At 32.0% G+C, this 17,937-nt stretch overlaps 1 protein-coding gene across 1 annotated transcript; it reads left to right on the top strand.

Moving 5' to 3' along the window:
• The first annotated feature begins 24 nt into the window (after positions 1–24).
• On the top strand, positions 25–17,468 carry LOC132719195 (protocadherin Fat 2-like). The gene is made up of 22 exons (XM_060702948.1): positions 25–33; positions 190–285; positions 1,224–1,325; positions 1,787–1,924; positions 2,712–2,819; positions 4,219–4,312; positions 4,878–4,987; positions 5,573–5,740; positions 6,132–6,263; positions 6,705–6,857; positions 8,006–8,196; positions 8,726–8,849; positions 9,099–9,154; positions 10,010–10,094; positions 10,695–10,826; positions 11,178–11,233; positions 11,834–11,990; positions 12,718–12,818; positions 13,046–13,105; positions 13,892–13,954; positions 14,400–14,582; positions 15,328–17,468. The coding sequence occupies exons 1-22, from the start codon at positions 25–27 to the stop codon at positions 16,034–16,036; spliced, it is 3,027 nt and encodes a 1,008-aa protein (XP_060558931.1). The 3' UTR covers positions 16,037–17,468.
• The last annotated feature ends 469 nt before the right edge of the window (positions 17,469–17,937 follow it).

Below are 17,937 nucleotides of genomic sequence, written 5' to 3'. Positions count from 1 at the left end.
CTAGGATCTTCTGCGTTATGCAATATGAAAAATGTATGGATATGATATTTACAATGAACGTGATTTTCGTAAATAATGTAGCGTATATCTCAAATGGCATTTGTTGAATTTATACATTTCAAATAATTTAAATTTGTATTTGTTCTTACACGTAATAAGTGTTGTTTAATGATATATGTTTTTTACTAGAGCAACCTTCAGAAGACTCTTGTTGTAAACCTCATTCACATAGATGAAAATGTACCAGAGTTTCCTAATGCAACGTTCTTTGCATACGTATTTGAGGTAAATTTTGTGTTATTGTAATTATGACACGTTCGTTTGTAACGCGAATTTCCATTGGACAATCGTGACTTTTGTATTATCTTAATACATGTACTGCAAAGATGAAAAAATATATATCTCTGTATGAGATCTACATGACATTAACACTATAATAAAAATTTAGTTATCGTTAAATGGGCCGTGTCACGATAAAACCAACATAGTGGGTTTGCGACCAGCTGTCATGGCGCAGCTCAAATATTATTTACACTGAACAGCACACCCTAAAGATAAACAGCAAAAACATTTTTACGTAGTATGAATGAATTTACGTACATAAATCCGTATTCAATATACATATAGATCTTTTCCGTTTGTATACTCTGCATATTGACGCTATGTCGTTTCTTGTTGTTGTTGTTTTTTTCGCATTCTCGAGGCAAAAAAAGGGAAAGAACGACAAAATCAGGCAAATTGACGACACTTCAAACGATAGTATGTTCGCGTTCCAATCGTGCAAGCGCATGCGCACATCAGTAAAAACGGAAAGAGCTTGCAACATGCGACAACAGATAATTTTTAATTGAGTCCTAATATTAAACAAGCCATTGTTATTTCATAGATTAATTAATATAATCACCTTAGTGTTTAAAGTTGACACCAATATTCCATATGCTTGGTATACATTTATATGTGCAATATATATGTTTATGCCTAAATTTGCCGTCCAGTCGTCCTTTTCACCTCAATAAGGCACAAATGCAAAAGCACAAACAAAAAAAGTTGGACTTTGTCGTATTATTGTGTTTTCGCACGCACTTTCCGGTTTCGAAGACAAAAAGCAACCAGTCACCATATAGCATTGCTTTCTTCTACTATGATATCAACACCACGTAAATGTAACAAATAGATTGAGGGTGAAAAAATCATGCTGAAAATAAATGAAAAATCTATTTCAGAATGCTACAAAATCAACCATAGTGTTTAGTTTTAAGGATGAAGATCACAAACCAGTCGATAAAGATTGTCCAGCAGATAAGTCATTTAACTATTTTACACAGGTCAGTGCATTTTCTTACTTTTTAAGCATCAAGTATTTCACCGAGTATATTTGGTCTAATGATTATTTAAATGAAAAGAAACAGGCCTGTTACTCGCGGCTTAAATATGCTACGCAGCACTTTTAATGAGTTTGACCTACTTCTTAAGTGATTCAAATCATTTTCATGAATATGGATAAATGTAAATTAAATACAAAAGAAGGTATCAATTTCTACAGACCGTATTATTTTGCTTGTAACTGTCACTTAAGAAAGCCCCACATTTCAGAATCATACAGGTGAAACCTTTTACAAGTATTGTTTATAGATGACAAACATACATAGACACCTAAACATATATGTTACAGTCTATATTGCGATAGCTCGATGGTTTCTGAAATAGTCTGTACCCTTTAATCATGTGACTCACTTGAACAATAACAGAAACAAACTCACACTCATAAAATACAAAACGTTTTCAGAATAACGAGGTAACAGACATTTTTGACTTTGTGACCGGTACAAGCGGTGATGTCGTTCTAAAGGAAATTTTGGATTATGAGAAGCTCACAGATCATACCTTTAACATTACAGTAGCAGCACAAACAGTAATCAATGCCGTGAGTAACGTTTTAATAAAATTTTCTTTTTTTAACATGATGAAATATGCAAATTTCAAAACATCAAATAAGATTAATAATATATGTAAATGTTCAGGATTTACCAGAACTTGCTCAAGATTTACTAGTGCATGCTCTAAATTAATAATTTGGGGGATATTTCTGCGATTTCTGACCTCATATCATATGTTACATGATCGCATGCTTTGAAACAGTGAGTTTTGTTAACGTTTATTTCGAGCCACCAAGTTTTTCGGTGCTTAAGTGGTCGCCAGTTTCATAAATTTCGTTAGCTCGGAATATTTTCAACCTCACTGGGTAATGAGTACGACTTTTTACAGTAAGAGTAAATATGAATAAGGAAAATAAGATGCATTGGCTTTGTACAAGAATTGACCAAGTGTCAATCAATAGTTTGTTTGTTTGTTTGTTTCATTTCACGCCTTTTCCAACAGTATTTCAGTCATATAGGCGGGTAGTTTCCTAACCATCGTTCCTGGAGAGTTACACCAGTACTAGACTACCTTCCTCCGCGCTAAACTACCAAAGCATCTCCCGAGGATCGAACCCACGCCAGAGAGGTAACTGGATTAGAAGTCATCGACTCTAACCCCTCGACCACGGAGGCGGTTCTCAATCAATAGTAAATGATGTTTGAATTAAGTTAAATATAGCTTCATATAAATATAGATGACAGTGAAATTCCATTTCCTAAAAAAATGTAGATTACATTATACGATTTCGAGCTTTGAGAGAAGGTAGTTTTTTTATCAATGAATATTTTCAGGCTCTTGGATCTATTGGTTATACTACTTTGATAATTATTGTCGAAGATGTGGATGACAATGATCCTCAATTTGAACATCTAGAATACGACCTTGACATTCTTGAAGAGGTGAACGAAACTTTTAGAAAGCTTAAATTATTCACATGAACCTACTACTTTTTTCAGTAATTAACCCCATGGTTCAATTACATATTATGTATACCATACGATGTTTTGCCATTCTTGTTCTGAACTAGGACAAAATATAACAAGTTGTTATTCTGTCTCATTTCTGAAATATCTGGTCATTTCCATTTAACACAATTTTCAAAAGATTAGGAAAAAAAACTTTCATATAATTGGCAAATTAATCAACACTGTATAATAAATAAAGTTTTTCAAGAAAAGTTTACTATATATAAGTGAAATGAAACATATTTTTCAGTTATAAAATCATTTTCGTTTCATTACGACTTGGACAAGTATGGGTAAGAGTTCGTATTAAGACGACCGTAGGGAGTCTTATCGAACTCTTACCCATATAACTGCAAATCGGCTCTTACAACTCGATATCAGATAAAAAATATAGAAAGTGTCACCTCTTTAATTAAGCATAACATTATTTTTCCCCAGCAGTCACGTACAAACAAGGATGGGGTCCAATTACTTAATCTGGCATGTAAAACAATGAGTTTTCAACAATACCTAGGATTGTTAATGCAATTCATTCCTGTCATATGAAACAAAATAATGTTTTGCTTACTTTTTCTAGAAAATATAAACAGTCAGCAATTAATAATTGACATTTTTCTTAGAGTTAAAAGGATATCAAAAAGTTACTGTGTTCTCATTTGTCTCTGCGAGCTGAGCTCCACGTGTATTATCTATGTAATAAATTTGAATGTATCCTCACATTGCTACAGTGTTATCAGCCTTTTTAGAAACACCTGACCTGGCTAATTAAAATATGCCAATCACAATTTTCACTATCAGCACTGGTTTCTTCATGAAAAAGCGGCTACACTAATTACTGCCGAGTAAGAGCCGATTTGCAGTTATAGTTGTTTGGAAAAAATCGTTAATCAAAAAACAAAACGTATTAATTTATACTACAGACCGAATCATGAGTCGAAGTCCCGATATGTCGAAGTTTTTACGCAAGTCCCTCCAACTTCGACTTACCGAAGTTCTACTGTAATTTATTTTACTTCAATTGTGTTGGAAGCTTTAAATATATTTGAACACTCTCGAATCCATATCTGGAAGAAACCAGTATAAAGCAATGAGTGTACAGTTTATTGCACGTTGCCTCTGACGGGGTTTGAACCCACGCGGCCAGCAATCCTTACATAACTAGTCCAACACGCTAACTATTCGGTCATGCCGCCACTCGTATTATGCGTATTTGTTATACACTAAGACGAATAATAATTTTCAAATCATTAAATGTCAATCAGTTTTAATACAGCTGATATTTCGTTTGATCATTTTTTCTTTTGTACTTTTTAATGAATATTTATTGTTTAAGACAATATCGACCACGCCCATATTCGGTAAACCAATCATACGAGCTTTTGACAGAGACAAGGGCGTTAACCAAACCATCCTGTATTCCTTTGAAGGTAGATATTTTTCTTTTCAAATTTAAACTGATTTCCTGCATTGATTACTCGTGTAATTGTTTACCATATAAGTATTCATCGTCGTTTGTATTTAGTAGTTCTTAATTAAATTCACTTTGGTTTCAAAGATTCTTTCAGAATTCAATTCATGTACACATATGAAAATATGAACTATTGCATTTAAACATACAATACATAAAGAGGCATAGTTATTAACATGATAATAGTACTACTACTACTAATAATAATAATAATAATAATAATAATAATAATAATAATAATAATAATATTAATAGTACAATTCATCTTGACAAAATGGTCAAATAAGACCTTCTTTATTTAAAAAAAACACATACTTTTTCAGGCATTTTAATTGGCAGCCTTTCTGTACATCTGTAATGATTCGAAATTTTGAACACAGCATAATCCTTTTAGTAGTATAAAAGTTTTGATGAAATGCATAACAATTTGATTTAACCATCTTGGGAAACTTAGGAGATACATCAAAACTTTGCGTCTATTGAGCACTTTCATGAATTATCGTTATGTGTAATTTACTTACCAGATTACAAGAATACGTCAGACTTTCTGAAAATTAGCCCAACAGATGCAACATTCACCGTCATCAACATGGTTGACAGGGAAAGAAACTCATCATATATCATGACATTATGGGTAAAATTTTATTTTAATATAACCAGATAGATATATTTAAATAGAAGATGTTATTATCTACACAGAAAGCAAATATTATTATTAGTTTATCACATTATGTCGCTTATTTCACTCATCCAATATAAAAATGTCATTCTAACTGATTGTTTGTTTCGAACGAATATAGAAATATGTATCACTAAGAAGTAATTTCGGAATATTTCAAAGAAAATATAATAAAATTCTCACTTCAAAGTGAAATATGTACAGTATTTGTCATTACTTTGATCTAAACAATGTTACGTGCCATTCTAAAATGTATGCATTAAATTTAGTAAATATGGCGCAAAAAGGCACTGCGAGTATAAAAGTTTCTTTGACATGGTGACGACAGAGAAATATTATTTTTCCGTTATCGTTATACTTTGCTAAATAGTATATGTAGAATAAGAACCAATATCACTTTCAAAGAGTGTAATATGGATGGTATCTCACTGATATATTTTAATATCTCATCGAAATGAATAAGATAAATTTGTTTTAACAGTATGATACTTACTAGATTACAAAACTTTTAAGGTTTTTTTTCCTTTCGTCTATTGTCAGTGTTTCCAGTCTGATAATCGGGAAAAGAAAGCGTCTGCCAAACTGAATATCCACGTGCATGATATTAACGACAATTTACCTATTTTCGACCCTGTAACATACAACGTCACCCTGGTAGAAAACGCCGTTGGTTACGTCACTACCGTCACTGCAACAGATCTAGACTTTGTGAGTGAAGCTAAGTAGATAAGTTCAATGTTGTAGAATGATTTTATTAGGTTTGAAAAAAAGTGCGTGTAACAAATTTAAGTTGTTGCTTGTTCATCTTTGTTGTCACAAAATTAGGTTTTTGGCCCATATAGCTTACTTATATTGAAAAAAGTTTTGGATGCAGCAATATACGTTTGGTAGATGTTTTAAACAAGAGTATTTCTTGTTTATCAATGTATTTACGCATAATTACATACTACATTCAAATACATGTAGTACTTATTACAAATTTTAAAATCTCATTATTTCCGAAGTTCTTGATATTTTCACAGCAATATATTAATCTATAACATAATTAGAACCGATTTCCAAAATTAATGCATTTAAACTATATTGTAATCATTTATAGGGTGACAATGCCGAGATATTTTATGAGATGGTGGATCCAAAACAATTAGATATAAACCCAAACAGCGGTATTGTTACCGTGAGACCACAGTCCGACCTCGACAGAGAAGACTCGCCTGTTATCACTGCGCTGGTAAGTTTTGTTAATGTATATGAGCCGCGTCACGACAAAACCAACATAATGGGTTTGCGACCAACATGGATCCAGACCAGCCTGGTCTGGTCTGGATCCATGCTGGTCGCAAACCTACTATGTTGGTTTTGTCATGACGCGGCTCATATATTGAACGCAAGTTCGGCAATATTTGGCAACAAGGCATTGCCGTGCATTTATCAACCATTTTACAAAACGTTTAAATTTCATTCCTAAGAAATTGATTGAAGTTCCCTGTAAAATACTCGAAACAACATGTACAATGAACGCTACATGTTACATTAAAACAGTGTGACGAAACTTGAGTTACAATTTAATCCATCTTTATCTACTTATGGGTATATATGTACGATTGTTAACCGAAAACTTGTCTATAAGTTTATGCTAATAAATATTCTGACTTCTGTCTTTTTGTAACAGATTAAAGCAAAGGACAAAGACGGTAATTATTCCACTACAACAGCAACTGTTTCTCTAACACTACTAGACGTGAACGACAACAGTCCACAGTTTGTAGAAGAATTCTTTGTTTTCCATGTAAACACTACAGGTGACGGTGACGTCGTTGGTCGGGTAAACTATAGATAAATTTATTCTACTCATTTATTTCTCCTCGTGAATAGTTTGGAAAACCATTCTTCAGTGTGTTGGAACTGTTTTAAAAAAAGAATATTGATATTGAAATATGAACATTGAAGAATGTTAATAATATTTTTCGAATAAAAAGTTAAAATGTTGTTTCATTGTAAATTTGTAGACATATTAGGATCGGTTACACTATTATTTTCATTTCATGTACATATGTAATTGTCATAGGTGTGGATGCTCTCCCAGTCAGTATAAGTTCACGTATTTAATATATATCGTCAGACAAACTTATGTAATGACAATTCACAATATGTCAAAGGCAAATACCGTAACTTTTAAAATGATTTGAACATTCAACATTTCCTGTTAGTTTAGAATCAGCTTATTTGCTTTAACATCAGTTTTTTTACATACATTATAGATGAACAACTTGCAATACATATAACAGAATATTGATAAGTTAAATAAGTGAGATGTGAATTAATGTTTAATGAGTCTTCCTGCTTAACCCGGTGCTTGGGAGGGGGCATGAGCGATATTGCACTTTACATAATCTCTCATGAACAGACTCAATCAAACCGAGTCTTTCACTTTCATTGCTCTCGAAGGATCAATCCCTTTTCCAGATTTTGCTCCCCTCTTAAATCAAGGATCGTCGGTTCGGGCCCTACTAAAATCACGACCATGTGTTCTCAAATGACATCAGTACTGGTTAGTTCCTGGAATCAAACACAAAAGTAGTTCAAATTAGCTGTATACTTTGTTCACATTCCAACTTAAAGATATACTAAAATATTGATAATTGCTACACAGTCTCTAAACTAGATTTATTATTTTTAAGATTCTAGACATAATAGGTGGATGCAATATGAATATTCAATGTCATTAAAAGATTGGCAGTAGTTTTAAAGAAAAGGCCAAGTTTACTTGACCTGTTATAGGGAACGCATACTTTATCATTCTTTTATTCAAATTAGACATATTCAGTAAGAATTTCATAGATTTCAATAAATTTCAATGATTCAAATATTTTACTCAATGATGAATAAATAAATAATGTTAATTTAAAGATAACCATTCAGCCAAAAAGAGACAACGTAACAAACCAGTCTATTCCAGCCTATATTTGACAGGTAAACGCAACAGATGCAGACGGACAAAACACGCCAAATGCTAATGTAACATACGATATTCAAGCTGCAGACGTGCCTTTCGTAATAGATACACATACCGGAATGTTGGCTATACATGGGGCATTTGATCGGCAGAAAGATTACGCATTTTTTGTCATTGCATGTGATAACCCCGATAAAGAAAATGACAGGTGCCATTTATGATTTAATCCATTAGTTTGATCATGACAACAATGCTATTTCCAACATACTAGTATGATATACAATGCTATGAATCATTTTATACATTATGTGATAAAAAAGTCAATGATGTATATATTTTCATGCTTCCGTTCTTACAAATGTTAGTTGGAATAATTTCATATCGCCCGTCTGTTATTAGATCATTTGAATAAAACGGAACAAAGTTAAACAGATACAACGGTACAAAGAAAATATCATATTTTCATTAAACCTTTAAATGTTCCATTACGCCGTCTGTGTTTGCATTTGTGTGTTTGCTAATGTTTCCTGCTTTTGTTGGACCTTTGCATACATACATTGAAACTAATCTCATTTGAAATATTTTTTTGAACGCAGACATGCAGCAGTTTGTTTGTTGTATTTGCGTTTTAATCACTAATATAACAAATGAACGCTGTCTTAAAAGTGTGTAATGCGTATTTTCTTCAAATATCACCTTGGCTTTGCTTAGGAACACAATAACTTTATCTATTTCAGACGATGCAGTATTGGTAATGTCGCGGTATTGTATGGAAAGAATATTTCATTTGATTCATACAACATAGAGCTGTCCGTTTTAGAAAATATGCCTATTGGAACTATGTTTGGAGAAGTGTTGCCGGTATGTCAGTGATATTCACCTATTTGACAAATAACATATACATTCGTCTTGTATATAATGGGGATAATAGTGATAACTAGTGTTGAAAAATAAATAAATATTGCAAATCTTGCTCTTTTATAGATTTGAAAGAAATGGCAAAATTTCTTCTTGTTTTCTTTGGCCTTTCATTATAGATTTACGTTATACACTGATGAGGACATATAACACATGCAAATATAAATATTATGATATACCACTTTGTTGTAGATATATGGTGATAGCTATGTATGTTCATTGGATGACTTCACTGTTGACGTTCAGAGGTACAGTACATTATGATTCAATCTTATTATTTCTTCTTTATTTAGAGTCAGTATAACTTCATATAACTCCCAATTTACGCAGAAATATAGTTGTTGCTCACTATTTCACTATTTTTTAAGCTTATCGATGATAAGCGGCCAAGTGTGAAAATAAAAATTAAAATTTTCACTAAAACCTCAAAGAAATTTGAAATTCAACATTATAGCTAACGTTCACAATTATAAAAAACGTTTCTTCTCGTTTTATTATTATGTACTTTTATATCTTTAAACAATATTTAGGATAACAAGAAAACATTTATAAAATACGATTATTATTTTTATTTAATCTTATGTTGCTTTATCTGGTTGGCCAACCCATTTTCTTTTTGTTATATACTCATCTATTGTATAATATTTATTTCTTTACATATGTTTGGCATTTTATTCAAGTAAATATTTATTGCCTGACCGTTCCAAGTTAGTATTAAATAGGAAATGCCTGGTTATAATAACAGAAAAAGAACATTTTTTACAAAAAAATAAAGACTTTTTGTAAGAAATAAACATCATTATGAAAGAAAATACAATTTATACCTTATTTTGCAATATTCATATTTCCCCTTATACCAAGTGCACAGTATTCATTAATTTAAGCTAAATGAGATAAACGAAATTTTCCTCAGTATTACAATGATTATGTTCAGGTTATAGTAAAGTGGTCTATAATGAAATGTGTGTAGTAAAATGTGTCCATTGTAGACCAATTCACTTTAACCATCTTTCGAAAAATTGTCGTGGTTTTAACATCACATTCTTATCACGCCATATGTATAGTTTTTACTTTTAATGTTGTTCCTTTGCATATTTATATAGCGTACTGATGAAAACAAACACTTTGTTGGACAGAGAATCTAACCAAACATACGAGGGTTACATTGAGGTCTACCAGTATAATCAGGTGATACATACACAAACAATATTTAATGTAAACCTTCATGTAGTTATATAGGTTTATCAAGCTTGAAACAAATATATATCATATTTTTCGAGTACATTCACAATTTAAGAATAATAGGTCTAATTAGTAATTTACCAACCTTTCAGAAGCATGCAATTGTTTCGTATTTGGAAGGCGTTTCTTTCTTTTCTTCAATCAAAAATGCTATAACAAAACATTTAAATTTCACCGTGGATAACTGAGTCTGTTCCATGTGTTTATCAGGAAACCAGAACATTTAAAGTTTTTTTGCTCACTTTTGCTCTACAGCAAACCAAACAATAATGTTTAAAGAATAACGACCTTAATGAGCATAAATTATGTTTAAGCTGCCATGTTGGTGTTTTGTCAAATTATAACGTCACAGTGGAAAGCACGTCACAAAAATGTACCAAAAATAGCAAAAATCACAAAAACTGTGAAAATCTGAAGGAGACGAGATCAGCTCCTGGTTTATACGATATTTCCTCACACTAAACAGTATTCTGAACCATTTAAAGTCAAACATTTGTTACACATAAGGGTCACAATCAATTGATAAACAGTATTTTTATATTTCAGCCTATAGGGAATATTTCATTTACAATACATGTTCAAGATGACAACGACAATGCTCCTAGATTCACTCAGGAAGAATACTTCTTCAGTATCTCTGCAGACTTTAATAATGAACATCTAGTAGGAAAACTTAACGTAAGAACATATAAATCAACACAGACAAAACTGTTAATAAGTAAAAATCGTTTTCTTATCATTAGCAAATATTATTCATTTTCAATTGAAATGAACAAAAGTATGATAGTTTTTATGTGATTAATAAAGCATTAGATCTAACAGTTATATATAATAATACATGTATTGTATTTTATTCATTTATGCATATTTGAAATAATTTCTTAATGGACGTTTAATGAACCATTTTAAAGTACATGTAATAACGGAGTGGAAACACGTAGTCATTGCATCAATCTACGTATAAGTTTGGCGTTACATTTATTTTTTAATTATCGTTTAACTAAAGAAAGTAAAATTTGTATTTTCTAGGCAACTGATGAAGACATTCAAGAAAATGCTAATTTAACGTTCAGCTTCCAGCAAAGGTATGAATTCAGTGGATATTGATGTCTACAACTTACCAATTTTGTCATTAATAACACAAAACAAAATTTTGTTTCACATGCATTTTAACTTATTTACCCTATCAGGAAGTACTTAATTTCATGCTTTCTGACAATATCCTGAAGTAAAACTTAAAAAATCCATTAGAATAGAATAGAAGGAAAGGTATTTTAAGTTGTAAGCTATAGTCACACAAATACATTAAAACAGCTACAGCTTGTTTTGTTGCTTTAATCAAACATATGTTAAATGCTTTGATACTGGCGTGACATTTTTACTTCCATGTAATATGATTTCTTGGAGCAAGTCCTAAATTATTATTTTGACGCTTATCAACTTTGATTTATACAATATTAAAATATTTCTTTTGCTTCTTCGAAACATAACCTCCGATACTTTCAGTACTAAAGATTGGATACTGGTTGAGGCGGTGGTATTGAGCGTTAACAAATTGCATTTGCCATTTTGTCCAATGAACTGACAAAATTAAACGAGTTTAAAATTAAGCTTATATCTCTCAGTGGTGCTTGGGAATGGGTTTCTTTTATTTAAAAACAAAGAAATGTTTTTTTTACTTTAAGGTTTATTGATTTATTTACTATTGATGTCAACACCGGCGAGGTCATTAAAAGTGACCAATGGAAGGAGGACACCGTCGTCAAAAATTCTCTATATCAGTTGATAGCTGTTGTTGAAGACCGGGGTACGCCGTCCTTAAGGTCGGTCGTTCCTGTTTACGTAAGTTAAATTATATTCATGGTCACTTTTAGAATTCTTAGGCCAGAAACTTTTCATTTACTAGTTATTCTAAAGCTTTGAATTTTGAATGGTTTGGTTTCATTTTTATACAGAAGTTATAATATGGAAGGTACAAATGATGTATGTATGTATGCTGACCAGTAGATTCTGAATACAATTGTACACCCATACACATAAATCTAAGAAAGATTTTTATTTAGAATTTTAGATGTTGTTAAATCGCTTCAGTAAGTGGATTGAATCATGAATACTGTTACTATATTTTTGTAGCATTTGCCTAGTAAAACAGAAGCACGTGTACGGTTTCAGGATGACTAATTATCATTTGACCTTTATACTGCATATTTTGTGTAACGTGCTTGTTGCGCTTTGATTTTTGTATTATTTACAATTGTTTATTGTTTAAGAGGGAGAATTTCTATATATATAAAAGTTTGAATTGAGCAGCCAACAGTATAATGTCTTTTCTGGCTACATGGTTGTACATGGTTGTTCATGGTTGTACATGGTTGTACATGGTTGTTCATGGTTGTACATGATTGTACACATTATTCCAGAATCAGGGCGGCGGCGGTCTGTTACGTTTCAAATTACTGCCAATTAATGTTATATCATTTGTACTGGAGTAGATCTGCAATCATATTACAAAAATTTAAATGATGTCAATTACATGGGCATTTTCTGTATTGTACTTGCAATATTCCAGATATCTTCAATGGAAGTAGGTTTAGACTTCTCTGTTGGCATTCCAACTACTCTGTCAAAAGATACACTAATGGAAGCTAACACAAAAGAAGCCATAGAAAGGTAATTATATAATAATAAAACAGTCTATTCTTCATATTTGTTTTTTTTTTTAATTTATATTCTCAAGTTGTATTTACAAAATGAAAACAATACGGCACATATAATTATATTTATATATTCATTTACATTAATGAATATTATGGATAGATTACTTATAAAATAAGTTTTAGAAAATAGTCAATGGTCTTGTCCAAATATTGTTGTATATACATGCATTATATTTATAGGAAACTTGCAGAAATTCTTGGTTTTGATACAGTTACAATTACAGATGTCGTCGAAGCTACGTAAGTAAAGTGATGATTTGTTCTTTTGAAAACATTTGTTTAAATGTATACAAACTATACAAAGTATGGATGAAGTCAATGTGACGATAGATCATTAAAAAACACAAAAAGGGCCTTTTTCACAGTCCATGTTTACACTACAATGGCATCAAATACAATATCATTAAAATCAGATCATCGTTTTCGCTCTGTTACTCTTCACTAACTAGCGAAGAGTATAGTGGAGCGACAATTAGGATATGATTTTAATCAGATTGCATCAAAAATTGACAAATTAAGCATGTTCTTTTTCGTTTTTTTTTCTTAAAGCTTTGAGTTCTTAATCATCTCCGCATTATATACAAGGTGGTGATACGATGCGCACGCATCCTTAAAATTCTGATACCGCGACTGTATTTTGAAGAAAAATGAGTCTTTTTTACATTTGATTTGTTTAGCAAAAAAGATTTCCTTACCTCTAGTTTTGATATCCGAAATGCCCTTCAGATTAATCGACAATTTTTCAATTTCTGTAACATTTCAACGTCGGGTGTACACAGTCTCGCATTCAACGCGAAATACTGACGAGAAATGGAAAAATCCTCTGCAAAAGAATTCGAATGTATTACAGGACGCTTTCATGTTTAAAATACTGGTTGATAAAGTATTCGCGGTATCAGAACTTTGAGGATGTGCGCGCATTGCATGACCCCATTGATATAAGAACGAGTTTAAAAATTATATGTCATATGGTTTTCTAGAAGATCATTCGTCCATTACAGCCTACACATTTTGTTTTTATTCCAGCTCTTTGGTGTATATAAAAGCATCCGTAAACGAAACTGATGTTACGGCAATAGATCTGCAAAGGTAGGTTAAAATTTTTCACTCATAAGTACATGTTGTTAGAAAATTTACACTTTGCCATATTTTGCATGAAACATTCCACGTGGATTATAATTTGTTATACATTAATAAAACAAAACAATTGTGCCATATCTTGCATGAATCATGCATAAGTACAACGTGGATTATAATTTGTTATAAATTAGTAAAACAGAACAATTGTGCCATATCTTGCATGAATCATGCATAAGTACAACGTGGATTATAATTTGTTATAAATTAGTAAAACAAAACAATTGTGCCATATCTTGCATGAATCATGCATAAGTACAACGTGGATTATAATTTGTTATAGATTAGTAAAACAAAACAATTGTGCCATATCTTGCATGAATCATGCATAAGTGTCATGTGGATTATAATTTGTTATGTTACAGCATATTGATATTGAAATTGATTATATTTACAGGTCTTTGGTCAATAACTGGTCTCCAATCCAGAACATGTTCCGCCAGTATATGGTACCCTTGGTTGAAATATTTCACTCCGACAATGGCTTATCCACGGCAGAAATAGCACTTATTGCTATGTCTATTGTTTTGTTCTTCGGTGGTATCGTCGCTATTATCGTCATTACTAGACAGTGGGATGCGTATGTCCCTAAGTTATATATTCATACTTTTGATTTAATTTTCCGTCGCACCAACAATGCCAAGGTCATATGGCGCCTTTCAAGCTATCTTACCATTTTCAAGTTTAAAGTGTTGAATTCTGCTGGTGCTATGGAGCCGGTGCTATGGAGGCGTGGACAGTAGTTTGCATTATACCACTACCATTCATGAACAGACTCTTGGGCGTTCTTTGGGAATTCTGTTTTCAATATTTTACAGAACGTGTTTCTGCCAGGTGTACGTTTGTCCTTGAAACTTTGCACGGAGGGGCACCTGAGGTCTTCCTCCACCAGAAAGAAAGTCGCCATATGACCTATACTGTGTTGGTGCGACGTAAAACCAATAAATAAACAAAACAGTCTTTCATATTTTCAACCTGTGCTATTAAGAATAGAGTTTTGCCATTTAAACTGAGTTTCTCGAGCTTTATTGATATATATGTTATCTTTTTTTCTTCTATCTTCTTGTTAATCATTTTAATCCTTTTAAGTAATTTTTATGAGAAATACATTTGCGCGTGTGTTTTAAAGCCGTTTCGTAGAGTAATATATACTTTTTGGTAACTTATATAAGTGCAATGTCACCAGTATTTATTTTATATAGTCATCTTTATATTTATATTTTTGAAAGTTGTTATCTTTTTTATGATAGACAACTCATACTTTTGAAACGATGCCGTGCCAACATTGCTCCTTTTTGAAATCAGTTTCTTTATCACAATTGCAGGCATATAAAGAGCACGCGACTTTATGATTCTCTACGTCGTCCGAGCAACATGTACGACTCCCAAGAACTGCGAATGGACTTCAGTGAAGAGGAACTACCCAGCAGATTTAGTACCTTTAAAGGACCGGGTAAAAGAAATGAAGATATAACAATGGACGGAAGTTTTGGTCTTGGTTTCGCTAATGCTGCTTTCAACGCTGATGGCGAGGAACTAAATACTCCAACAACTCCAACCTGGAGCTGCAACGATACTCCAAGAATACCGAGATGGAGCACAAGCGACTCTTTAAAAGACGCTATGGCGAGTCTAGAGGAGTTGACCAATAGATTGAATAATGAAGATAATATATCAAGAGTATCAAATATGTCCCGTGGCCGAAGGTCAGTTAAATCAACCAAGAGTGATCCTCAGACTCCAAGATCTGAAGTTCATCCAGAAACGCATATTAAAGATGGAAGAACGGTTCCTGGATATGAAAACCTTGTTTTAAACTCAGCAACAGCTAAAGATTATGAAGATCTGAATCTTGGAGAGAGGACAGTAAACGGGGAACATACCAGTCGCGGATATTCTGAAAGTGAAAAATCTGCGTCTGAAAGAATACAAGAGATAATAGAAAATAATGTTATATCTGATGGTTTTGAAAATACAGATATTGATAAACTTGTTAACGATGACCTTATAGAAGAAGAGAGTACAGCTTTCTGAAATGTAGAAGCATTGACTTTCAAATGGTGCTATATACATGTATGTTGTGCCTAGATGTATTTTTTATTTTTTAATAAACGTTCCTTTGCTTGACGGACTGCTAACTTTATATGTTTTGAGATTAATGCAGGTGTTCTTTCAAAAGAGGACTTTGATTTGGCGGGAAAAGGTGTTTCTGGAAGATGCAGTAGAACACATGTACATATGTGAAGCAACCTCTTAAAACAAGCATCATTTATTTCTCTACACAATGTGTAAAGCATGGTAATGCATTAAATTAATATGCGGAACGATTTTACAATGACAAGTTTTTATTTGAAAGTAGTCGGAAGACGCTGGACGTCTTGGAATGTTTTTAGGTCTAAAAATAGAACCATGGCGTGTAGATAATCTCTATTTTTTATTCTATATACTGTTGAATAATATGATCGTCTGACGAACGTGTTGACAGAAAATGAGCTTTTATTGTTTTGTTACGTAGGACTATATAATATGTATTTTAAGTAAAACACGTTTAAATACTAATGTTATATATTGCCAATATCGCATTGTGCAAATATCATATCCATCATTGCAAATATACAAATTGCAGATTTGACATAGCCTGGGTTTCAGGCTTGATATTTTTGGCTTATTCATATCATAGGCGCTATTGCGTTATTTCCTACGTGCATGACACAGTTTCTGATAGCACCTATTACCGAAAAATATCGACAGACTGGAATCCAGGCTAGACATAACTAATAGAGCAAATTTCCAAACTGTTTCTGTATATAATCTTAAGAATATTTAAATAAAATAGTTATACAGTTTTTTGAAATATTTATAGCTCTTGTTTATTTGCTAGTTATAGACTCTGTGCCTTTTAACTTCAAACATAATTGTTGTTATATACATTCTATTTTTAAAGTGAATTGGTCTATATATCAGAACATAATTATGTTGATATTATTCAGTATCAGACGTGAGCACGAACCACGAAAAAGATAAATATGGATGTAACTAGTAAGTGTTAAATACATGATCCGATACGACATATCACTATATTTCGCAGATAATAAAGGGTTCTAGAACAAAATATTATTATTCATCATTTAAAAGTTCATACTAAAGCACTTGAGAAATCTTTCAATATTTTGTTATCCGGAAATATTTTATAAGAATATCCAAAAGATACATATTTGTTGGTTTTTTTTGTTTTTTTTTATCAATATTTGACATAATTATGGAAAATGTGTCCACTGTAGACCAATACACTTTAAATTATCAGAAATGTAACTGGTCCAAAAGAATAGTGATAATATCAGAACTCTGCTATAACATCGTTATGTCCTATAATTCTTTAATCATTTGTAACTAGTACTAATTACTATAATTGTCATTACTTTTTTATTTTACGAATGGCATTAATCAGAAATAAAATTGAACGAACTGGCGTGTATACTTTTGAATTTGCAAAAAAACCTTTTGAAGATTGCGTGTTACTTTTTAAATAGGTAGCCTGCAATTAAAAGAACGATGAATATTTGAATAATTAAATAACAGTGACAAGTGCGTGTGTATGTAATGAAGCTTGCGTGTATTCTGTGTCTTAATCGAACTTAATAATTGAAAATTGATTATTTTAATCAGCGGAAACATCGTGCTTTGTTTAGAGTTGCAACCATGACCACCCGGTAGAGAATGTAAATAATGCTTGGGGAAATTGTCCAGTTAATAAATACATACGAAAACAGTGTTGCTGTTTTAAGGAATAAAGGTGTAAGGTATGTAATAACAATGGACGCAGCGTAGGATTTTTGAAAAAAAGAAGCTTTTGCTTAATGTACATAATAAGAGGTCAATGCAATAGAAGGTTATATTGACTACTTTCTGATGAATTAAAAGTTATCAGAGTTGCT

Source organism: Ruditapes philippinarum, unplaced genomic scaffold (genome assembly GCF_026571515.1).
Source record: "Ruditapes philippinarum isolate M1 unplaced genomic scaffold, ASM2657151v2 ctg69_1_1_1_1, whole genome shotgun sequence".
NCBI classification, from domain to species: Eukaryota; Metazoa; Mollusca; class Bivalvia; order Venerida; family Veneridae; genus Ruditapes; species Ruditapes philippinarum.
The sequence above is the reverse complement of the archived record's forward strand: the minus strand, read 5'-3'. Positions and strand labels throughout refer to the sequence as shown.

Excerpts from the sequence above, each read along its gene's own strand:
- LOC132719195 (XM_060702948.1), top strand. Across the intron at positions 6,264-6,704 it reads CGCCTGTTATCACTGCGCTG|ATTAAAGCAAAGGACAAAGA; the intron begins GTAAGTTTTGTT and ends TTTTTGTAACAG. Across the intron at positions 8,197-8,725 it reads CCCGATAAAGAAAATGACAG|ACGATGCAGTATTGGTAATG; the intron begins GTGCCATTTATG and ends TATCTATTTCAG.